The 22,678-nt window shown below is 46.4% G+C and overlaps 4 protein-coding genes across 6 annotated transcripts; 2 read left to right on the top strand and 2 right to left on the bottom strand.

The window, feature by feature from the left end:
• Positions 1-476: 476 nt before the first annotated feature.
• On the top strand, positions 477-14,933 carry ptpn21 (protein tyrosine phosphatase non-receptor type 21). 3 transcript variants are annotated; one of them, XM_053845083.1, is made up of 21 exons: positions 477-667; positions 1,193-1,459; positions 2,152-2,321; positions 2,547-2,644; positions 3,267-3,334; positions 3,406-3,476; positions 3,548-3,635; positions 3,730-3,818; positions 4,121-4,208; positions 4,511-4,590; positions 4,708-4,815; positions 5,258-5,318; positions 5,532-5,613; positions 5,692-7,199; positions 8,042-8,182; positions 8,888-9,106; positions 9,165-9,293; positions 9,363-9,597; positions 10,491-10,651; positions 10,717-10,851; positions 14,154-14,933. In XM_053845083.1, exons 2-20 carry the CDS (start codon positions 1,280-1,282, stop codon positions 10,843-10,845), a joined length of 3,705 nt encoding a protein of 1,234 aa, XP_053701058.1. In that variant the 5' UTR covers positions 477-667; positions 1,193-1,279; the 3' UTR covers positions 10,846-10,851; positions 14,154-14,933. The 3 variants fall into 3 exon arrangements, with proteins under 3 accessions (XP_053701058.1, XP_053701057.1, XP_053701059.1); XM_053845082.1 differs by lacking the exon at positions 14,154-14,933 and having other exon boundaries at positions 10,717-12,754; XM_053845084.1 differs by lacking the exons at positions 4,708-4,815; positions 14,154-14,933 and having other exon boundaries at positions 10,717-12,753.
• On the bottom strand, positions 12,441-14,743 carry fam98b (family with sequence similarity 98 member B). Its single transcript, XM_053845087.1, has 8 exons — positions 14,574-14,743; positions 14,151-14,299; positions 13,963-14,082; positions 13,729-13,898; positions 13,583-13,663; positions 13,281-13,397; positions 13,052-13,219; positions 12,441-12,964 (listed from the first exon to the last, which is right to left on the bottom strand). The coding sequence occupies exons 1-8, from the start codon at positions 14,609-14,611 to the stop codon at positions 12,722-12,724; spliced, it is 1,086 nt and encodes a 361-aa protein (XP_053701062.1). The 5' UTR covers positions 14,612-14,743; the 3' UTR covers positions 12,441-12,721.
• A 194-nt stretch (positions 14,934-15,127) lies between the features above and the next one.
• On the top strand, positions 15,128-20,038 carry tpp1 (tripeptidyl peptidase I). Its single transcript, XM_053845085.1, has 13 exons — positions 15,128-15,275; positions 15,518-15,592; positions 16,051-16,190; positions 16,253-16,403; positions 16,785-16,906; positions 17,384-17,556; positions 17,623-17,821; positions 18,132-18,320; positions 18,718-18,790; positions 18,858-18,978; positions 19,041-19,202; positions 19,291-19,419; positions 19,487-20,038. The coding sequence occupies exons 1-13, from the start codon at positions 15,265-15,267 to the stop codon at positions 19,625-19,627; spliced, it is 1,686 nt and encodes a 561-aa protein (XP_053701060.1). The 5' UTR covers positions 15,128-15,264; the 3' UTR covers positions 19,628-20,038.
• On the bottom strand, positions 19,747-22,678 carry yy1a (YY1 transcription factor a). Its single transcript, XM_053845088.1, has 5 exons — positions 22,080-22,678; positions 21,061-21,211; positions 20,918-20,978; positions 20,684-20,842; positions 19,747-20,610 (listed from the first exon to the last, which is right to left on the bottom strand). The coding sequence occupies exons 1-5, from the start codon at positions 22,543-22,545 to the stop codon at positions 20,428-20,430; spliced, it is 1,020 nt and encodes a 339-aa protein (XP_053701063.1). The 5' UTR covers positions 22,546-22,678; the 3' UTR covers positions 19,747-20,427.

Here is a 22,678-nt window from a genome sequence, read left to right on the forward strand (position 1 = left end):
GTTATTTCACTTAACACAGAATTTTTATTGTTCCAGTATTGAGTACAAAAATGTTCCACGCAGATAATACTGTGAGGAATGACATGAGGAGCGCATGTCGTTGCACAATGTTTGCATTTTTGCAATTATATCTGTCAGTCGATGCCGAAGGTAAACAGAGAGCGAGGAGCCAGCAGTGGGAGGCAGCTGTCCCATTTCTGGCCTTCTCACCGCTCGGCATTCCAGCTGTCTGATGTCATTGGCTCCGAAAACCCTGTGTAACCTTCCGCCACGTTTGCTATACAACAGATTTATACTTAACCTCTCCATAGTTCGACACACTGTATGAGTTGTTCAGGCTCTCAATTTATTCCATATTCCATTCATAAGTAAATGGGTGTCAGTTGATCGATGTTATCGACGGCATAAGTTGCAAACTCTAGGTCCGCGGATGTAGACGGAATGCACTTGTTGCTCTTCCAATCCCAGGAAGCGAAACACGCTTGCAGCCGGATTGAAGGATCGAGAGGCGTGAAGATGGTACTGTGGTTTTGAGCCAAAATTACCAATTACAGACGCTGTTTTCCCTCAACAAGACGCAAGTGCAGTATTCGGGCGTGGAAACAAATGGCGGAACCATCGAGACATGCTGCAAGTTGGACCTTTAAATGGCAGCTGGCGGCTAACGGTAATGTCAAGTGCTTTTTCTGCCCAAAATATTTACCGGCGACGTCAGCTTCCAAATGGCGCCGTCTATCTGGCGGAGCAACAAGTTTCCTCACGAAACGACTTTAGCCTTCTCTGTTTGTCTCCAAGAAACACTTCATAGAAGTGTGGAAAAAGTAGCTTCCACTCATGATTGAGTGAAACGATCAATGCGGACTTGCTTGGTGGCTGAAGCTAAGCTAATGTTAGCAGAAGTTAGTTGTGTTTATGCTGGCTCGGTATCTGAGTAGTAACTACGAGAGAATTACTGCTTACCTCGAGGAAAACTACTTTTCACAACTTTAAGTTAATAGTGACGTGACGAAACAGCCATTTTAAAAGTTTTATTTATTTGTAATTGTTAAATAAGAGGCCACTTAGACGTGTCTGATGTAGCCATAATGATGGAATAAATTTTATTTTTTATTTCTAATCTTGTCAACGTAAATATAAATATTTCTTTGGTATCATTTAAACAAAATTCAATTTACACATTTTCTGTTTCTAGGTTTGTCTGTTGGAGAACCTGGTGACGTCTAATCATCACATTTAAGAAAGGGACCAAGTGACGAAATCCCCTCTTGAAGTGTAAAACATGCCCTTGCCATTTGGCTTCAAACTCAAAAGGACTAGAAGGTATACAGTTTCAAGCAAGAGCTGTCTTGTCACTCGGATCCAGCAACTGAATGGAGAGTTTGTGGAGTTCACGCTGTCAGTGGAGAGCACTGGGCAGGAATGTTTGGAGGCAGTTGCTCAGAGACTGGAGTTAAGAGAGGTGAGTGTTACGTACCACTACACAAATGCCAGCAGGAATCTTGGACGTGAAACCTTCCAACGTTTTATTGCTGAGCCATATTTTGGCAGGCTTGTCTGTGTTATTGTCCAAGAACTTATTCCTGTGTGGGAATTTGGGCTTTGACGTTTGTTAAAGTTTGTATGTACCAAATAATAATTAAAATTAATGACAGTTCTAGCTCTCTGTCTCAGTTGTTGAAATGTACCTCAGTGTATTTGTGCATGACATCTTATACTAAGTATTCTGATCGATAGTATTTGGTTTGGATGATGTATCATTAAACAGAATCATTCATGTGAATTGTCTAAACATGTCCATAATTTATAAATTGCATCTGTTGCAAGACAGTTGTTGATCAAATCCCATTTTGCTAAGACAAATGACATGGTTGTTTTCACAAATAGCAACACTGCAGAAATAAGTAAATTAACATTACCTTAAATAAAACAAGTGTTGAGTTGTCTGGGGTCTACATTAATTTATTATCGTTCTCATGCTAAAACTTCGTTCAGCGGTGCAAAATAATGTGCTTGTCTCAGTTAGCATGTGTGCTGCAATGAATATGCAATATGCATTGTAAAACACACAGTTAGTGTGTTCAGGGAGGAAGAACTAAAAATGAAATCACTTTCATTCACTTCTATTGACTAACATTTTTTCTTCTCCCTAAGATAACCTTCTTCAGTCTGTGGTACTTCAACAAGCAGAACCAGCAGCGATGGATCGATCTGGAGAAGCCGCTGAAAAAGCAACTGGACAAGTATGGGCTGGAGTCAACGGTTTACTTTGGAGTTGTGTTTTACATCCCCAGTGTGGCTCAGCTGCAGCAGGAAATCACAAGGTGATGTTTTCTATTTTTACTCTTTTTTTTATGGGACCAATCTGTCTTCCATAAAACTGATTCTTAAGTAGAGGCAATGAACATATAGTCGCTGTATTTAGCACCTTTAAAACTGGAGCTGAATTATCTCATTGGACACATATTGACGCTGTGAAAAACAATTTGGTTTATTTTGTTTTACATATGTATGAGAGGCTAATGAATTCCTTTCTTTTGTCCCCACAGATATCAGTATTACCTTCAGCTCAAGAAGGATGTTCTGGAAGGCCGCATCTCGTGCTCTTTGGACCAAGCTGTCCGATTGGCTAGCCTCGCAGTGCAAGGTACATTGGCATGGAATTTGTTAACTATTTGAAGGATGGTTTCTCTGAGTTATACAACCCACCACCTCTCTCCCTCTGAACATGTGTTCTGGTAGAGGAATATTTGACACACCTGGCTGACAAAGACAGCATCCAAAACAGTCTTGTTTTTTTTCTGTCACAGTCATGTTCTAATGAAAATACCAAGTTGACCAAAACGTCCCGAGAAACTCTTCTTTCCCTGCTGAGGAAGTTTAGTTGAAGCCGCTTCCTGAAGTGCCTTAGATGCTGGTGCAGGAACAGACACTGGTTGTTAAGACCAGGTCCATATCCAGAAATGGTATTAGCATCCTCCAATGCAGCTTTCAAAATATCAGTTGACTGGTTCCCACTAGTCCTCCTCATTAAAATTTCAATGTAGTTGATCATGCAGCTCATGTCCATGGTGGTTTACCTAATGTTTAGCTTTCTATTGTGTGTTCAGCCCCCATGATTCAGACCACAATAGTCATAGCTTGAACCAGACTGTGCCTCTCTGAATGTTATTATTAGTTCCACCATCACGAGCACACTTTCTGATCAATGAGGGCCGATTTTAACAGTCAAAATGGTTCTTTCTTAAACCCTCTCTCTTTTTCTGCAGCGGACTTTGGGGACTTCAATCGCTACGATTCACAGGAATTCCTCCAGAAGTTTGTGTTGTTCCCCATTGTAAGTCCTTAATTCAACAAGTACAAATATGGATTTTTCTTGTTGTCGTTCACTGTCTTTTCCTATTGGAGGACTGGATTCAGGATGAGCGAGAGCGTGAGGAGGCGACTCAGAAAGTGGCCCTTCTTTACCAGTCCTTCAGGTAGCCTGGTTTCATGACAGCTTTCTGTGGTTCAATACGTTGCAACCTGATTTCTTCATCTGCTTGGACAGGGGTTTGCCAGCACCTGAGGCGGAGATGCTCTACATGCAAGATGTTGAAAAGATGGAAGGTTACGGACATGAAACATTTCCAGCCAAGGTAGATCAAAGTTGCACTTAGTGCAAAAACAGTCTCTTCCACTTGGCTATCATGTAGCTGCCTATGTTAATGCCTCATCTGTTTTTTGAAACAGGACAGTACTGGCACCGATGTGACACTGGGATCCTGCCTTGATGGCATCTTTGTAAAGCACAAGAACGGCAGGCCGCCTCTTCTGTTTAGGTATGTCCAAAATCAACTTCCCTTTGATGCCTATGGTCAACGTTCCCTTCTGTTTATAGCAATGTGCATAGTTTCTTTAGTTAAACATTAACAAACCGACATTTGTTTTGTTGAATTAAACTGAAATACACTGTGTCCGTGGTTCTTTATATTTAAAGCTGAATTCAGGTTACAACCTGTCTGCTCTCTGCTCTTTTACCGGTCTGGATGAGTGTCAGGGTTTTGTCTTTTAAAGAATGAGCTCCTGTGACCTCATGTGTTTCCCCCCGTTCTCTCTTTTGACTTTTCACTGGACCATGTAGGTGGAATGAAATCAACAACATGACTCACAACAGATCCTTTTTTGCCCTGGAGTTGGCCAACAGAGAGGAGACTGTTCAGTTCCAGACCGTAAGTTTCTGGCATTTCGCCGTCTCCACTCATCTCCTGGGACATTGTAGTACTTATTGAGTTTAGTAAATTTGATAATCATGGAGTCCAAACAATGCACCTGTGTGTGAATAGGTGGGTGGGGCTACACAAACTAGGGCTGTTTGGGGATGTTGTTCATGTGTGTGGGTCATTAAGTCACATTCCACTCAACCAACCTCAGTCTTAGGTATTTGAGGTCATACATTGGAATGTTTCTGCCGTATGATACAGACACGGTGCTTGTTGTCTCTCTGTTTAATGCTCCTTTTGTTTTCATGTAGGAAGACATGGAAACATCCAAGTATGTGTGTCGGATGTGCTTGGCCAGACTGAAATTTTACAAGATTAATAAAAGCAGCCTGTAAGTTTTTCTTTTTTACTTAATAGTTCTAGTTCCTGTCTCTTTGTTAGACGTGCCTGATGCATGCCACCTTGGTGTAGCTTCACTGTCTTCCTTCTGCCCTCCCTCTCTCTTCAGAGAGGAGTGTGACCCCCTGCCCTCTGAGGGGTCCCAGAAGTCCCTTCTGAATCTATCTTTCCCTCGTTTTCCAATGCTCACTCGTCCCACTCTGCCTTCTAATAAGGGGTGAGCAACTCAGTTGGTCACATCCTATCAAGAAGATGGTGCATCTTGCCTACCTTAATTTAAGATCTGGACATCTTTTAAACATGAAATTACTCACTCATACAGCGTGTTTTAATACACTCAGATTTTAGCCTGCAAAGTTTTATATTTTTTAACTGATAAACAAAACATTCTTTTAAGTCAGTCTTAAGTTTAATTTCTGTTTTAGTCAAAATCATATTCATGTATCACCAGATCATGGTAAATTCACAAAATATTATGGTGTTGGAGTACTGAGGTGCTCATTAAATGATTCAAGTGAATGCATGTCTATTAGTTGTATGTGTGTGTCCCAAACTTTAAATTTGATTTTAGGGAATGTGACTTTAGTGTTCCAACGTAGGACAACTTTAAATTCAAGTGGTATTTTTAACTTAAAACCTTCTGTTTTTCTCATCCTCAGTCAAACACAGCCCACAGTTGTGAACACAGTGAGAAGACGGTCGTCCACAAGAATACCGCTGGTAATTCAAAAACACATTCATGTTCTTCGCGCGTCCATTGCCGATATGTTGGAGCTAGATATTAGGTGTTGGGTGGGGACGAGTCATATCCTTTAGCGTCCACTTCATTTATTCATGAGAATCAATGCTTCATAGTTGTCAGGATTTATGGTTGGTATTTATGTGTCACCATCAATGCTCCTCCTCAAGTAACAAAGTGATTCTGTGTTGCAGCCAAGTCCTCAGGGCTACATGATGCCCCCTCCTCAAATGCACTACAATGGCCATTTCACAGAGCCTTACACATCATCTCAAGGTAGGTGGCAGCAACATGGACAATCAGTCATCGTCTCCTTGAACTATTTTTAGTGATTTTTCTCTCCCTCTGTCACAGACAACCTGTACATGAACAATCAGAATGGTTACTTCTATCACTCTCAAACGAGTCTAGACTGCTCACCCCTGGACTATGGCGGCGGAGGCCGTCTACGTAATGGCAGCGTGTACAGCGCTCACAGCACCAGCTCACTGACTAACCCCCAGCACTATCTTCAGCCCTCGCCGATGTCGTCCAACCCTTCCATCACGAGCGACATCACCAGGCCGGACTACGTCCCCTCACATCGTCACAGTGCTCTCATTCCTCCTTCATACAGAGCTACTCCAGACTACGAGTCCGTGATGAGGCAGAAGAACAGGGGCGTCGGTGGGGGAATGGTTTTGTCTCAGGAACATCGACAGAGCCACTCGCTGAGAAACCTAAATATTGGAAACTCTTACGCCTACAGCAGGCCAGACCCTCTAGTTTACAGTCAGCCTGAGATTCGGGGGGAGCACGGGGGAGTCTCGCAGCAGCAGCACTATCCTTTTCATCTGGGATTCAGCTTCCACAGCCCGTCCCCGTATCCCTACCCTGCGGAGAGGAGGCCTGTGGTGGGGGCAGTGAGTGTCCCGGAGCTCACTAATGTCCAGCTGCAGCAAGCCCAAGACTATCCAGCCCCAAACATAATGCGGACGCAAGTTTACAGACCCCCTCCACCATACCCGTACGCCCACCCACGGCCTGCTAACAGCACGCCAGACCTGACACATCACCTGTACGTCAGCAGCAGCAACCCAGATTTGATCGTCACACGTCGCGTCCACCACTCAGTCCAGACCTTCCAAGAAGACAGTTTGCCCGTGGCTCACTCTCTTCAGGAAGTTTCCGAGCCTCTGTACCGAGGCCCTCCACACAGAAACCCTCATCACGTTCAGAAGCGTAATTCTATAGAGGTAGCGGGTCTGGCACACAGTCTGGAGGGGATGAGGCTGAAAGAACGGACTGTGTCCTCCTCAACGGCCGAACCAGCCGCACCTCAGCCAGGCCTGCATGCAGGTTGTTCTCAGGGATCCCAGCTCAGCACTTTCTTGGAGCGAACAAAGACCAACGACCGAGGTGACATGAAGGACAACGTTCACTACGGCCACAAAAAATCCCTCTCTGATGCCACCATGCTGGTGCACAGCAGCGGTGAGGAAGAGGAGTTTGAAGAAGACACTGGGCGTTGCACTCCTATGCTGCACGATGCGATGGCAGTCATTTCCGAGCCAAAAACTCCCAGCTTTGCTACCCTCTCCTCTCAGCAGCACACCCCTATCGAGCCCCCGCCGGCTTACCCTATCGGTTCCATTCTGGATCCGGCTGTAGCTGCCTCCATAGTTTACAAGGTCCACCCGCTGATCCAGGAGAGCGAGCCGCTGTACCTGCGGCCTGATTTCCGGCAGCCCAGGATCATGCCCTCGGTGTCTGAGGGAGACCTCAGTGGCCAAGCTAAACTGAAAACCAAGAAAGACTTCAAGAAGAGACCTGTGTCTGACGTTCCTCCGACGAAGAAGACGGTGGAAGGGTTGCCACCTCCGGTAGGTCACTCTCCATTTTTCTACCTAAACTTCATTTAATCATTACTTCAAGGCAGCATTAAGTTTTTATGTTTTGGGGACTAGACAATAGCAGCCATCTCAGGACATTTCTTCTCAGTAATCTAAAGATAACTGCGGCTCCTTCTTACATCGTAGCAGAAGAAACGGTTGAACGACCACCATTATCGTTGCCTTGCATTTCTTAAAAACAAATGTCAGTTCAACTTCAGGAGGATTCATTTATTCTTCTGCCTGGTGATCACAGAGGGAAATGTTTGATTAAGGCTGTTTTCTTACAAGGTGTGGACTTCCTCAGCAGAGAAGCTGAAAACACTGATGATCGTTCGAAGAGATTAACTGTCTGAGTCAACATTATCTGCTCTATTTTGAAAAAATGTCTCGGCCGCAGTTCCTGTGATAAGCCACGATAATAACAAAAAAATGTGCGAAGAAAAACATGATTATTTTGTCGTGCCATATTATGTCAGCAAGTTTGGCTGGACTCCATGGAATATCTAGAAAATGAATTGGTAAACAATGTGGGGGTCATTTTGGAGTCACAAGTTAAAATGATGACCATGGGAACGCGAGTCATCCTCAGCTTTAATTACTAAAAGGACCGTGAAGTGTAGAAAGTGACTACAGCGTCTCTGTAAAGAAGTAACGTGATTCTCTTTGACATGTGATGAAAGAATGTTGTTACGGCAACATTTAAAACCGGACTGGCGACATTCCTGGTGCGAATGAAGCCACGCTGTCCCTGCCCCTCCTGCTTCCCTCCGTCCTGTCTGAGAAGCTTGGTCACATTCATCTTCACCGTCTCTTTTGTTCCGTCGTGCCAGGGCATGAAGAAAGGACAGAGGTCGGAGGGGAAGAAGATGGGCCCACTGAAGGCTGCCTTCCTCAACGGTCTGTCTGCGTCCCGCCTGCCTCTGCAGCAGGAAGTGAAGGATGAGCCGGAGATGGCGTCCAATGACGAGAGGGTAAGCAACTGCACACACTTGAATCTCTTCAGACTTTCCAGTAGGTTGAGGAGCTAGTTTTAGGAAAGAATTTCTATGGGAAACTCAACTGTCCTCCTTCAGTCAGCATCCATCTCTTACTGGTATATTGAACAATTATATATTGCTCTGAGAGCTCCTGGTCACATGAATGCAAGCTCAGCTTTTTGCATGTGTAACAGATGCATATGGTGGACTGTTGTTCTGACTGAGCTGATGTTTCCGCTCCGATGGAATCAGTGGCCAAAATCACACTTGCTGTTGCCCATAGTTTTGATATCTGTTCTCGATCTTGTGATAGTGTTGCTCGCCTTGAAGAGCAACTGCCCTCTTTAAAATTGTCATACACAAGTCTGTTTTAATTCAGATTTTTTGGTTTTAAGTCAATGATAATGTGACCAAATGATTCTGCGCTGTAAAATGAATTTAGCTGCTTTTCATGCAGAAACACAGTCTCATGAGAGTCGGTTGGAATCCAGCACCACGGCCGGCACACTTTTATCTTTAACAACATCTCAGTCCTGTTGAGTTTTCTTGTCACTTTCCTGTTTCTGAAGCTTATTGTTACAGCCGCTTCCTCGCCTTTCTAAAAAAAAGGCAGCTGCAATAGCTATGTTAGATCAAAGAGTCCGCGACAAAAAGAACTTGTAAGTGCAGAATGTTTCTAAATGTGAGTTGCTGCTGCAGTGCAAAGTGCTGGAGCTGCACATGGAGCGAGGCGAGCTCCTGAAAGAGTACGAGAGCATCCCAAAGCGACGCCCCGGAGGAGAGTGCACGGTGGCGCTGCTGCCAGAGAGCGGAGACAAGAACCGCTTCCAGGACGTGTTGCCGTACGACGACACTCGAGTGGAGCTGGTTCCCACCAAAGAGAACAACACGGGTTACATCAACGCGTCGCACATCAAAGTGAGTCGAGGCACACGGGTGTTAGCTTCTGCATGTACTGATGAGAAATGTGGTTTAGATCACTGTAGCCGGGCAGGACTGGAACTACATCGCCACACAAGGTCCACTTTCTAACACATGCCAGGACTTTTGGCAGTTGGTGTGGGAGCAGGGCATCTCCATCATCGCCATGGTTACAGCAGAGGAGGTTGGATGTCCTCTTTTTTTTCATTTTGCTCCAGGTCTCTGCCAGATTTGACCTTTTGACCCTTCACAGGAGAGCGGACGGGAGAAGAGCTTCAGGTACTGGCCTCGACTCGGCTCGCGGCACAACACGGTCACTTACGGCCGCTTTAAGATCACCACACGGTTCCGCACCGAGTCCGGCTGTTACGCCACCACCGGGCTGAAGATCAAGCACCTCCTGACGGGTCAGGAGCGGACGCTTTGGCACCTGCAGTACACAGACTGGCCCGATCACGGGTGTCCCGAAGACTTCAAAGGCTTTCTCAGTAAGTGGACCGAAGGAAGACGTTGTTACTTTGGCCAAAAAACACTCTGGAGAGAGAACAAATGATTCGATTTTGGGAGCGATCCAGGTCATTTTTTAGCCAAAAATTCAGGCATTTAGTACAGAAGATATGCAGACTTTTGAGGTCTCTGTTCTCCCTGGTGGTCCAGGGGTTAGGGCTCTGTGCTGTCACCCCTGCTGCAGGTTAAGTCCTAGTTCTCTAAGGCCGGAGTTCTTAACCTTTTTGATGTCGTGGGCCCATCTTTCCCAGAACAAATGGGCCTGAGTCGCATTCAGTAGAACTGATTCATTGCTCTTGATTTCATTTGTGAACAATAACCATGTTTAATGTACTTACACATAAACAAACCAAAAAAATGAAACCATGTGATGATCGCAAAGATATTTATTTGTCATCGAAAAGTCCAACCAGCAGCAGAACCAGGTAAAAGTCATAATCATCAAATTTAAACTCCAAAGAAGATATAAATAAAGTGTAAATGAAAGTATCGCCATTTTCAAAACCGCTTCAACAGGTGCTTTCATGAACATTTTCTACTGTTGGGGGCACCATCACTTTCTTTAACATTTTTTCTCTTTTCAAGAACTTCTCCATAGTTGTTAACTATCACGACACACTACTGTCACCATACGTGGCTAATGTATTAAAACTGAGCGTCTTGCGGCCCAAAGGTGTAAAACAAAAAAACATCTAGTGGCCCTCTAGGAGGCGCCCACGGCCCAACCATGGGCCCCCACGGCCCAACCATGGGCCCCGGCCCTATGGTTAAGGATCACTGCTCTGAGGGATTCTTGATTGCCAGGGGTGTGCACTCTCTGTGTGCTTTTCTATTTTACTCTGGAGATTTGTATGAATGCGTGATGTGTTTGTAGCGTACCTGGAGGAGATCCAGTCGGTGCGGAGACACACCAACAGCATCAGTGACCCAAAGAACACCAACCTCCCTGTCCTGGTCCACTGCAGCGCTGGAGTGGGGCGGACCGGCGTGGTCATCCTGTCAGAGGTCATGATCGCCTGTTTAGAGCACAATGAGGTGAGACATGTCCGCAGCTAGCTTAGCTAGCGTTAGCATGACCTGTAACCTTCCAACTGCTGCAGATTTTGGACGTGAGATCGTATCTGTCGAAGCTCCGTGACCAGAGGATGATGATGGTCCAGACCTTGTCCCAGTACACCTTCATCTACAAAGTCCTGATCCAGTACCTCAGGAACTCCAGGCTCATCTGAAGCCAGGTTTGTGCCAAGACTTCCAGACTGTAGCTCAGCGCTTGTTTTTGAAGGACTCTGGAAGGACGGCGACGACGGAAGGATACTCAACAGTATTACTGAAACATTCTCTCGTGTTTTGCTCGAAAGCACTTTTGCAGTACCTCGCTGTACATACTGAACCCAAGCTGCATTCAATCTTTTTTAATCTAGCAAAGCATTTTATTGGACAGAATTGCTTTTTTATTCAATTATTTAAGTGAAAAGACAATTGTAAAATATATATATGAATAGTTTAAAGTCTGGCTGTTTGAAGGTGTTTTATCTTGACCAGCATTTCTGTGTTAAACTACTCGATCATCTGAACTTTCTGACTTTTGCTTCACCGTATCGGACACTACAGCGACCCCCCGAGGGGTTAAGTAAAACTACACCGGTTCTGTAGCTCCAAGCCTCGTGTTATTGGTGCAGTTTTTAAGTGAGTTCTACTGCGTTATTTACTATTCAGATCTGCCCGTGAGATCTGTGCCATTGAAACTGAGGCGACACTTGAGATGTGGACGGCAAATATTCCAGTGAACTGGTTTGTGTTCAGAGAGTGTGTTGCCTTTGTTCTTGAGTGTTCATTTTCAATATCATTGGTCTTTTATTGATCCATTCGATCTTGGAAATTGCTGCGACACACTGGCCAACAGTCGCCTCCACAGCTGCCATCTCACTGTTCTTCTGGTGCCTTCTTTGATAAGTGCCCAAAAATGAAGTATTTTCCATCTCACCAACTGTGTGTCTGTGTGTGTCTCGGTAGCAGCGACGTCACATGATGTTTCCTGACTCCCAAATGAAGTCGCAGGAATTTAAAAACACTATATTTACAAGACTTGAATGTATCTCTCCAGTGTTGTCACGAACCGAGCTGCTGTGAACTTGGTGCTACATGAAGGCTGGTGCACATCAGAACCAGCCACGGATTGTTCCTAAAAAGGTCAAAAGTTCATTTACATTGATATAATTTTAGCTGTTGATCATTTGTTGCAGTGCATTATGGCCCCCGGCAGTCTGCGAGTGGCTCTTCACTCTCGATACTAAATCATGAGGCTGAGAGTTTGCTGTGGTGTGTGACTCGGTGCAACACTTTGTCAAGGCACTAAAGGTCGTGACCCAAAGACCCCAGTGGATGAAAGCGTTTCTGCTTGGTGTGTGATATTCGATCATCTGAAATTTGCACTTTTATTCGAGTCTTTTTTTCCTCCCACTGACCAAAAACTAGTGACTTGTGATGAGCAGTTTGATTGACCGGACATGTTACCCCACCTCTTGCTTTATATCTGATGTGACTTTGACAGAGAAACGTCACGTTTTTCCAAAAGTGCTTCTCTCCAACTGCTGGTATTATTATTTTTGTAATGCTGATTGAGTCTTACTGTGTGAGGACTGGTTGCCATGGTTGCGTCTCTGTTCATATTTGTACATTCTTTGTCATGAATGTTGCTACTGTACAAACTGTCCGCCATGCTGCCATTGTGAAACACGTAGAAAGTCTTTTCAAACAGGAATAAATATTTGGAAAGCACTGCTCGTTTCAGGCGTTTAAAAGTGAGACCCTGTCAGAGCGGGACTGGGAATAACAAACTTTATTGACACAGGTAAGTACAAAACCGGCACTCCAATGGACACGGCAGGTATTTGAGGCATTGAACGGTCCAGAATCGCAATCGCATGACACCAAGGTTCAGATAATGTGCTTCAAAAACGCTTCACAAACGTCTCTTTCAAGTTAAAAAAAAGTGATGTTTCACCTTTTGCTTCTTGAAACGTATAAAATAATCACCTATCGATAGCAAAAGACAAAAATAATTCCATCTAATTTTAAGTTTTTCTTCATCAAAAACAGTGAATATCAATACTGGTACCGTCCTCTTTTGCCTCCGTGGTGCTGCCCTCTACCCCACCCCCCACCTCCGCCTCCTCCTCGCCAGCCTCCTCCACCTCTTCCCCACCCGCCGCCGCCCCCTCCTCGTCCCCCTCTTCCTCCCCAGCCTCCCCCTCCGTCCTGTCTCTTCTGCCAGGGGGGCATCTCTGGCGGAGGAGCCTGGATCTCAGAGGGTCTCCCTCCTCTGTCCGGCACTCTGCCCATCTGCACCTGCAGAGGTTGGAGAGACTCCGTGAGTTAATCCTCAGGGCTTATGTGTGACCCACGTTCTTCCACTGGAAGCAACTGTAGCAGGACCTTGTTGACGGCGCACGTCGTCTTCTCTCTGCTGGCGCCGCTGCTGGTCTTCACAACATTGCAGATGTCCTCCCTGGCAGCCAGCAGATGGGCCAGGCCCACGGTGGTCTGCGGCCTCATGGAGTGTCTCCTGGGCTGGTAGACCTTCGCCATGCTGTCCAGCCGGACCTACGAGCAGCAGCTTGGATTAGAGTGTTCAGCACTCGGTCACCGCTCAGAGAGGACCTGCCTTGGCTCTGTCGGACCATCCAAACGACTGGATGGTCACGTCCAGCCTCTTGATCAGCATCCGACGTCGACACTCGTACTCAGAAGACAAGACTGTGTTTATCTTGTGCAGCTTCTCCTGCAAAGGCAAACACAAAATATAACATAAGCTTCTTGATTCAAAGCGACCGATGATTCAAAACTACACACAAACTTGTGAACATTTAGGACAAAGAACCTTCCCCATTGACTGATGCCTGTCCATCTTGAATTCTCAAATCTTTATTTAAACAAAGCACGAACACGTTGACATCTTTCACCCACCCACTGCTCATGGCTGAGTGGCTTCTTCAAAACTGGGTTTCCGACTGAACATTTTGGGTGACTCTTCAGTGTCTCCTGCACCTGTAAACACACATCATGAGCACGTTCGTTCCTTGCCGCTCCACTGACGATGAAGAAAAACCAACCTTGTTTTGTATTCTAGAGATGACATCACCTCCGTCCTGACCCGCCGGTGACCCCAGTTGTAATGTTTCGCAGATCTGCCGTAGCTCAAGACCTTCGCTGCTCTGCTCTTGCTCAGATGATGGTCTGCTCTTCAGGATCTGAGCTGCTTGAAGCTCTGATGTCATGAACACTTGAAAGACATGACAATGTTACTATGACAACGAGCCAAGTCACACAAAAGCTGACTGTCTTACGGAGAATCTTGAGATGGTCTTTAGTGTTCTTGCCGCCGTTAAGGAGCCGTGAAACATCACAAGGGCAATGCAGCTCCTTCAGGAAACCACTGAGTTCCACCCTGAGACTGTCCAGGTCCTCTGGAGGAGTGAGAGAACATCACCATCAGAGCCGTGTTTTCTAAGTGATGACACTGTTTCTGTCTCACCAGGACCGGATGTGATGTTTTCCTCCAACTCACAGAGAGGTTTCAATCGAGACACCAGCCAATGGCACAGACCCACATACTCCGGCGAGGACAAGCCTTCTTCTGCAGCTTTCCGGAGACATTGCTCCTCCGTAAGTCCTCCGTCATAACTGCAAATGATTGTTGAAATCATCAGCCATCAAATAATACCATCTATAATGCAGTTGTTGACACCGAATGCACCTTAAAGGAAACAGAACAACGTGCTGCAATGAGCCGCTAAAATGTCTAAAATTCCTTTGGTTTGGTCAGGTAGCGCTATGAATATCAAATAAAACAAAGATAATAAAGCTAAAATAAAGCTTTATAAAAAGGGTTAGTGCATCAAGCTGTAGCACGCTAAGATACAAATACATGGTGAATAATAGAAACGCCAGTTATTACCCAAGTTGCTCCAGAGAATCCAAAATATCACACTCCATTTAAAAACTCGTATGTTACAGCTTATTTACACTCAATAACAGCAGTGTACGTACTAACGGATCCATTTATTTTGCTGCACAGCCATGCCTGACGACGCTGCCGGTGTGCTGTGCATGTCCGGGTGGAAAAACGGTGTCGGACAAACGTTCCGCTCAACTGGAACGCGTTCTTAAATTAAAAGAGTCTATTTAAAAAATAAAATAAAGTAGGAAAACGGTCAGTTATTTATTAATATTTTATATTTGTATTTTATATTTTCAAATCCTTGATTTTGAGAGTGAGTGAAACCTGAAATTCCTTGGTAAGGCAAAGACGTTAGATTCAGGTGGTGATGTATTATTCCTAAATTAATAGAATAATTAATATATTCAATTATTTAATCAAGATTATGCACTCGCATTCTTTTTTTCTTTTTCCACTATATCTTTTTTAAAAATAATTTTAAAAGTGGCGTTATATGATTTCATCGTAACAATGAAGAAATCGAAGATTGATATCGGACTTTTCTTTTCGTTTTATAAACGCATTTTGTTTTACTTGACCTCCTTTCGGCAATGCGATTCTGTTCACGTGATCGGCATCGCATCGTCACGTGACTTGCTCCTCTCCCGCAGTCCGTCTTCGTCCATAAACAAGTTCTGCCGGCGACGCGATGTTCCCTCTGTGAGTCTTTTACTCTACTTCAGCTTCATATTCGGGTCTTTCACTGTATGAAAAGTGGCCAAGCAAACGAAAAGGCCATTGTTTAAGTCACATGACGTGTCTCCTGGACCTTTTGAAACGCTTGTTTTGACCTTCACAGTGGTTCTTTCGTCGAGCGGTTCTATTGTGATTCAAACTCAAATCCAAAATGGAGGAAGAGAGTCGTAGTTGTTTGGTTTCCATTCTCTATTTTTGCTCCACAGACTCGCCCTCTTCAGTTCCTTGCTATTGAGCCCTTTGGTCCACTGTGGTTATCTGGAAGCAGACCAAGATGTTCTGTAAGTGTTTTACTTCCTTGTGAGCTCCATTAAGGACTGGAATGTTTACTGACCCAAACATTCATAACTTCGACTTTTAAGGAGCGACGTGACCGTTTTTATTTATTTACTCTTCATGTATAACGTATTCCGATTTTTCAACTCCGAAATATTCAATAAAAACAAACAGTACTACATTAAAATCACTATTATATGCACTGACTCAATGCGTTTACACATGTTTTGAAATAGCGTAATTTCATGTATTTTTTCCTAAAATACATTGGAGTTTGGGAGGTGCAGCGTCTCTGTTTACACACTGTTAGCAGGGCAATGAACCCTTTGACTTTATTACTGCACCACAGACGCAGGAATATTCAAGCTGAGGATTTTTTAAAGATTGTAAAATGACTCCGATCATGTTTATCTGTTTTGACACCAATAAAAATGTTTTCTTCTGGTCTGGTCATTTTTGTCAGAATACCCAAGGACTGGACGGACGCAGGGCGGGTGAGCCCGACCGAAGAGCTGGAGTTGACCTTTGCCCTCAAGCAGCAGAACACTGACCTGCTGGAGGAAACTCTCCGACGTGTATCTGACCCAGATTCCCCTCATTATGGTAGGACGTCTGCGCTGAAGTGTCCGGAACATGCTTGTGCCCTGACCTGTTCCCCCTCGCAGGTAAATACCTCAGCCTGGACCAAGTGTCCTCTCTGGTCCGACCCTCCGACCTGACCCAGAAGGTGGTGCGCCACTGGCTGCAGAATCACGGCGTAACAAACTGCCTGACCGTCCACACGCAGGACTTCTTACAGTGCAGCATGACTGCTGAGTAAGCACCTCTTTCTTCTGGATGAACTTTTCTTCTGCTGACTCGGCTCGCTACCACTTGGCCCAGTTTAGGAACTGAACTCTCTCAGAAAAACCTCTGCTGCGGTTTTTAACTTGTGAGCGTCTTCCTCTTTCTGCCTCACACTTGTGTTTATCAGATCGCTCCAAATCTCAAGCAGCCAACACTTGCATTGATTTGAAAGAGTCTCACTGATCCGTTCAGTCTTTTTGTGTAATTTAAACAAAATGTGTGTGGGATATTATTGATGTTATCGACCAGAGTGAGGGTGAAAATGTGACATTGTCAGTTATAACCACGCAGTTTATCCTGTTTTGACTTGCCAGCTCTCAGCTGTGTTTCTGTCTCCTGCCAAACATGCAGAGTTGCCGAGTCGCTTCTACCTGGCAGCAGGTTCCATCGCTACCTCAGGGAGGAGCTGTCTGTTGTGCGCTCCTCTGCTCCCTACGCTGTTCCCTCAGACGTCCACCAGCACCTGGACTTCGGTCAGTCGCTTTGTCGTCTAAAGCAGGGGTTCTTAACCTTTTTGATCTCAGGGCCCATCTTTTCCTGGGGCCCATTTGTTGTATAATATATTTTATTTTCGAAATAAACTCTAAAGAAGATGTAAGTATAGAGTCCAAGTTAAGTATTGCCATAAACTTTTTAAAATAATTTTAAGAAATGCTTCAACAGTTGCTTTCATGCAACAGTTTTTACTGTTGGGGGAAGCATCACTTTTCAAGAACTACTCCATAGTTGGTAACTATCACAGATTTGCAGCTGTCAAGTCGATTCAGTAACTCACTACTGCCACCATATGTGGCTAATGTATTAAAACTGAGTGTCTCATGGCCCAAAGGTGTAAAACAGCAGCCCTCTAAGAGGCGCTCGCAGCCCAACCATGGGTCTCTGCCCTATGATTCAGAATCACTGGTCTAAAGGAGTCGAGTTTGTTCATCTCACCGCCACATGTCCCACAGTCGGGGGTCTTCACCGCCTCCCACCTGGAGGCCCGCAGCTCACAGCCAGGCAGGGAGTGTCCAAGGCTGGACTGCACCTGGGAGTGACCCCGTCCATCTTGAGGTCTCGCTACAACATGACGCAGGCCGACGTGGGGTCAGCGGGGAACAACAACAGCCAGGCGGTGGCTCAGGTCTGGTCCCCCGGCTCTGACCCTGGAGGCCCTGAAAGCTTTGACCGAGGGCTTTGTGTGTTGCAGTTCCTGGAGCAGTACTATCACCCGGCAGACCTGGCCGAGTTCATGACCCTGTATGGGGGCTCCTTCAAGCACCAGTCGGCTGTGGACCGGGTGGTGGGCACTCAGGGATCAGGGAAGGCCGGCTTGGAGGCCAGTCTGGATGTGGAGTACATCATGAGCACGGGGGCCAACATTCCCACGTGGGTCTTCACCAACCCAGGTGAGCGGAACAAACAGGAACCACAGCTCAAAACCCTCCGTTTTACGTGATATTTTTCAGTGGCAATGTGCTTCAGTTGTGTTGTTCTTTTACACTCATATTGTGTTAAAAATAATGTGTAAAAGAATTGAACATATGGAAGGTTTTAGCTTGAAAACATGCAGCGTCATTATATTTAGCTGCTGAGGAAGCGAGGCGTAAAGGACAGTGATGGTCACCAGCTTTTTTTTTAGCTCCTAAAATTGATCCCAGAAGAGTGTGAAGGTCGACACGCAGAGCTCACCCTGGTCTATTCCTGGTCTGCATCCAGGTCGCCACGAGTCCCAGGAGCCGTTCCTGCAGTGGATGGTTCTGCTGAGCAACATGTCGGACCTGCCCTGGATTCACACCGTCAGCTACGGGGACGACGAGGACAGTCTGTCCGCTGCCTATATGACGCGCATCAATGTGGAGTTCATGAAGGCCGGGGTCCGAGGGATCTCGCTTCTCTTCGCTTCAGGTGGTCCTCACTGTCTCACTGCACACTGTTCAGTTAGGAAGAGCAGCTGTTGCTGTCCGCAGTGGTCAGTACCGGTCAGGAGTAGGGTCTGGAGTGAGCTCTGCCTGATGGTGGCTGCATCAGAGCAGATGTGGAGGAAGTATATCATGACTTGCTCCTTTATGGAATCATTTAGAATTGAAGGTCTCATGAAACAGTGTTCTGGCTTTCATAGGCCACCAGATGGCGCTGTCTGCTGTAAAACACTTGGACTTGAACAACTCATTCAATGAAACCTCACATCATTTCTAAATCAAGAGCTCCATCTAGTGGCCTCTGAAAGTCAGGACCCTGTTTCATGATGCCTCATTGACCCATCGCTACCATCAAGATACTGAGATGTTTTGTTTGTTTACAGGGGACAGCGGTGCCGGATGCAGACACATGGGTAACAACCAGAACTCTTTCAGGCCCAGCTTCCCGGCTTCAAGGTGAACTATTGACGCGCTTCACATCAGGCTCTGGACTGTTCTAACTGATGTGGCTTCTGGCTTTCAGCCCGTATGTGACCACAGTGGGAGGAACGTCCTTCAAGAACCCGTTCAAGGTGACGTACGAGGTCACAGATTACATCAGCGGAGGAGGATTCAGCAACGTCTTCAAGATGCCCGACTACCAGGTACCCCGACGGTCTGAGCCGACGGAGGCCGCTCCAGTTTCTGACGGCTGGGTGTCTCACAGGTCAGCGCGGTGACGGCGTACCTGAAGAACATGGCGGAGAGTCTCCCGCCTGAGTCCTACTTCAACACCAGCGGCCGAGCCTATCCGGACCTGGCCGCTCTGTCGGACAACTACTGGGTGGTGATCAACAGAGTCCCAGTCCCCTGGGTATCCGGGACCTCGGTAAGACCATTGATGTTTGGTTTTTTTTTTTTTTTGTTTATAAAATATGAAGCGTAATAGAAGGGTGTGAATCTCCCTCCACCTGCAGGCGTCCACCCCAGTCTTCGGTGGGATTCTATCCCTCATCAATGACCAGCGTTTGCTCAAGGGTCTGCCGGTTCTGGGCTTCCTCAACCCCCGACTCTACAAGCTTCGGGCAGGAGATGCTCTGTTTGACGTGAGTCTCCCCTTCAGGCTATTGAGTGGACATCTACATGACGTTGGCTCATCTCTGGCTCCCCCAGGTGGTTGAAGGGTGTCACCTCAGCTGTCTGGACGAGCAGGTTCAGGGGAAAGGGTTTTGCGCGGCGCCGTCGTGGGACCCGGTCACCGGCTGGGGGACTCCTAACTACCCCAGACTGCTGGCGGCTCTGCTGGCTCAGTGACTCGCTGGTCACATGGTTCTGCTCTGGGAGCAGCAGGCTGTGACTCTGTGCCAAAGGTCAGACGGGTGACGCGTCTGTGTTTGATCCAACTCAATTAGCAGGTGGACTTTTATTCTGTCAATGTTTTACTCTTATCAGGTACAACGGTCCCTTTAAAGAACTCACTCGCAGATCCATTAAAAAAAACACTCCATGATTGTAGCTCAAACGGACACAGAGATGTGGTTTATTATTTCAAACAGCAGGGGGCGCTCTTCGTCGGATGAGCTGACTAATGCTAGCATACACAACTACTGCAAACACGTCTGCTGCTGCTGCTCTGTGCTTTAAATAAAGTTTTAATCGGCTGCTGTTGAAATGAGACGGCATTAACTAATAAATGTGGAACTTTCGTGACTGATGAAACGATGTTTGGCTTTTATTGATCCGTGAGACGACGTCGCCACAGACAGGAAACGAAACAGATGATTGAACCGAGGCTTTTAGTGCCACTAATCCCGACGTCTCGTCACACGAAACACACGGAGCAATGTCAGACGTCTTTAGAAAATAAAGACGGATTTGTACAAAAGTACAAAATGTCAAGATCTGACGTGTGTAGCAAAAAACCTGGATGTTTTAGGTACAAATTCAGGAGCAGAATCATAAATATATCCAAAAATAAGAGTCTTGTTTGTTGGTCAGAACAGTCCCCAACTCACTTTCAGTCTGAAAAGTCCTTTAAAATGTCAAGGCTTGACTCGGCCGAGGTGACAGAGTCGGGAGCAGGGGAAGCTCACGTGTGCTCACGCCGCTTCCTCTCACTGGTTGTTTTTAGCTTTAGCATGTGTGAGGATGTGAGACTTCAGGTTGGTGGACTGAGCGAACTTCTTGTTGCAGCCGTCGAACGGACAGACGTACGGACGGTCGCCGGTGTGAATCCGCACATGTGTGCGCAGGTTAAAGTCCAGGGAGAATCGTTTGCCGCAGCCCTCGAACGTGCACTGGAGACCAGACGGGAGAGATGTTAGAAAACCCAACCAGCTCGGTGCCTTGACCTGGACAGACCTCACTCACCTGGAAAGGTTTCTCTCCCGTGTGCACCAGCTGGTGCCTCTTCAGTTTGGAGCTTTCCACAAAAGCTTTGCCGCACTCTGCGCACACGTGCACGCGAGGCCCGTGAGTGTGCAAGTGCTTCCTCATGGCCGAGTTGTCCCTGAACATTTTGGCGCATCCCTAAAGGACAAAAGACGACGGCTCTCATCAAGTCTGTTGAACAACTGTAAACAAAGCCCAGCAGTAAAAACTCACTTTGTGCGGACAAGCGATCGTCCTGGGCGCCTCGTCTTCTTTCACTTTCTTCGGCTTCATCCTGTGGCATTTGTAAAACACGCACTCAAAAAAAAGGTTCTTCAAAAAAATCAAGTCTAGACGCACGATGGAACATGACTTACCGCGCAAACTCCGCCAGCTGTTTGGGGTCAGAAAGGTCGATGCCTGGGATGCCTCCAGGAGGAAGCTTCTTCCCTGTCATGTACTCTGAGTAGTCTGGAGAGGAGTTGTCCCCGGAGATCTGCTCCTCATGGTCTATGTCCTTCTTGTCGTCTGCAGTTAAAGAGGAGGCGTCATCAGGTCATTTGTTCTATCATTTTTGCGTCTATAGATTTAAAATATGGGAAATAGATTTTGGTTACAAATAAAAATCTGTGGTGAATATATGAGAAAATACTCGTGAAAATTGTCTTTAAAATCCTTCATTACAGATATTTTACCTTACAATCTTATATCTCTGCAATACAAGTCAGTGTTGAAGTGTAAACAACAACAACGGAAACATCCGAGGTGCGTTCAAAACAGTAGTAAATTAAACTCGACAGGTCCGTGAATGCAAGTAATTTTGATTGTGGTAAATATGAGAAAATAATCAGAAAAAAGTAAACGTGAAATATACAAAAAGAGTTTGGCAAGATAACTAAACTGGTGTCGCAATTTTATATATATATATATATATATATATATATATATATATATATACACGAATGACACAATACAATACAGTGCTGAAGTGTAAACAATACAGGCAAAAAAAAAATAACGGAAACATCGGTGGTGCGTTCAAAACAGTCGTAAATTGAACTCGCGCGGTCCGTGAACGCACCGCCCTCTCCAGCTGAAGTGCGCCACAGCGGCCTGCAGCAGCACTCGCTCCCCCTCTCGCCGCCATCTTCGCCGGCCAAATAAACGCCATTTTTTCGGGCCGCCATACTTTTTACACCGGGGAAATATGGCGGCGCCCATTGACAGATAAAACATGGCTTCCCATAAAAACAAAAACACCACAGGTGCGGTTGGAGCGGCTACAGTTGTGGGATCTTCCCCAAATAAAGCCAAGTAGCGAAGGCCTCGCCCGGGCCTGGGACCACGGCACAGCAACCCGGACAGAACCGCGCAAGAAGAGGGACGTTAAACTTACCCGAAGCCCACATCGTCACGGAAAACTCCCCCTCCAGTGTTTGGATCTGCTTCGGTTCCCACTTTCTGCCCACGTCCGCCCCGCTCAAGTAGCTTCTTTTGCTCGACCTCTTCCCGCTGCCAGGCCTCTTTATTCGGCCCGTGGACGAGCTTCTCCCCGCACTGAACGTATGCTCCATGTAGTCGTCATCCGAGGCGGGCACCGGGATCAAAATGTGGTCCTCGAAGGCGCCGTCCGAGTGCAGCTCGTGGTCATCCTCGCCCACCACCTCCTCGCGGGTCTGGACCAGGATCACTTCATGATGCGGGTGATGGTCCGAGTCTATGGGCTGCAGGGCGATCAGCGGCTGCTCCGCTTCGCCCTCTCCGACTACCACCGTCTCCACCTCGATCTCGTGCAGCTGCACGATCTCCGCCGGTATCTTCCTTCCGTCCGTCTCTATGAACAGCGTGTCCCCCGACGCCATGATCGACTCAAGTGAAACTTTAGGCGACGTCTGCAGCTCCACACTCGGCGTTGTCTTCCTCCTTTAACAACAACTCCTCCGCCGCTTCAACTCTCGCCGCCACACTGCTCCACTTACTGAGTCTCGCGAGACT

Source organism: Synchiropus splendidus, chromosome 16 (genome assembly GCF_027744825.2).
Source record: "Synchiropus splendidus isolate RoL2022-P1 chromosome 16, RoL_Sspl_1.0, whole genome shotgun sequence".
NCBI classification, from domain to species: domain Eukaryota; kingdom Metazoa; phylum Chordata; class Actinopteri; order Syngnathiformes; family Callionymidae; genus Synchiropus; species Synchiropus splendidus.

Excerpts from the sequence above, each read along its gene's own strand:
- ptpn21 (XM_053845083.1), top strand. The coding sequence starts at position 1,280 with ATGCCCTTGCCATTTGGCTTCAAACTCAAAAGGACTAGAAGGTATACA. Across the intron at positions 2,322-2,546 it reads CTGCAGCAGGAAATCACAAG|ATATCAGTATTACCTTCAGC; the intron begins GTGATGTTTTCT and ends TTGTCCCCACAG. Across the intron at positions 9,294-9,362 it reads CCATGGTTACAGCAGAGGAG|GAGAGCGGACGGGAGAAGAG; the intron begins GTTGGATGTCCT and ends GACCCTTCACAG.
- fam98b (XM_053845087.1), bottom strand. The coding sequence starts at position 14,611 with ATGGAGTGTGATATTTTGGATTCTCTGGAGCAACTTGG. Across the intron at positions 13,664-13,728 it reads TCTCTAGAATACAAAACAAG|GTGCAGGAGACACTGAAGAG; the intron begins GTTGGTTTTTCT and ends GTGTGTTTACAG. Across the intron at positions 13,220-13,280 it reads GATGGTCCGACAGAGCCAAG|GTCCGGCTGGACAGCATGGC; the intron begins GCAGGTCCTCTC and ends TGCTGCTCGTAG.
- tpp1 (XM_053845085.1), top strand. Across the intron at positions 17,557-17,622 it reads ACAGCCAGGCGGTGGCTCAG|TTCCTGGAGCAGTACTATCA; the intron begins GTCTGGTCCCCC and ends TGTGTGTTGCAG. Across the intron at positions 18,979-19,040 it reads TCAAGATGCCCGACTACCAG|GTCAGCGCGGTGACGGCGTA; the intron begins GTACCCCGACGG and ends GGTGTCTCACAG.
- yy1a (XM_053845088.1), bottom strand. The coding sequence starts at position 22,545 with ATGGCGTCGGGGGACACGCTGTTCATAGAGACGGACGGAAGGAAGATA. Across the intron at positions 21,212-22,079 it reads CGTGACGATGTGGGCTTCGG|ACGACAAGAAGGACATAGAC; the intron begins GTAAGTTTAACG and ends CTTTAACTGCAG. Across the intron at positions 20,611-20,683 it reads CGGGAGAGAAACCTTTCCAG|TGCACGTTCGAGGGCTGCGG; the intron begins GTGAGTGAGGTC and ends TCTGGTCTCCAG.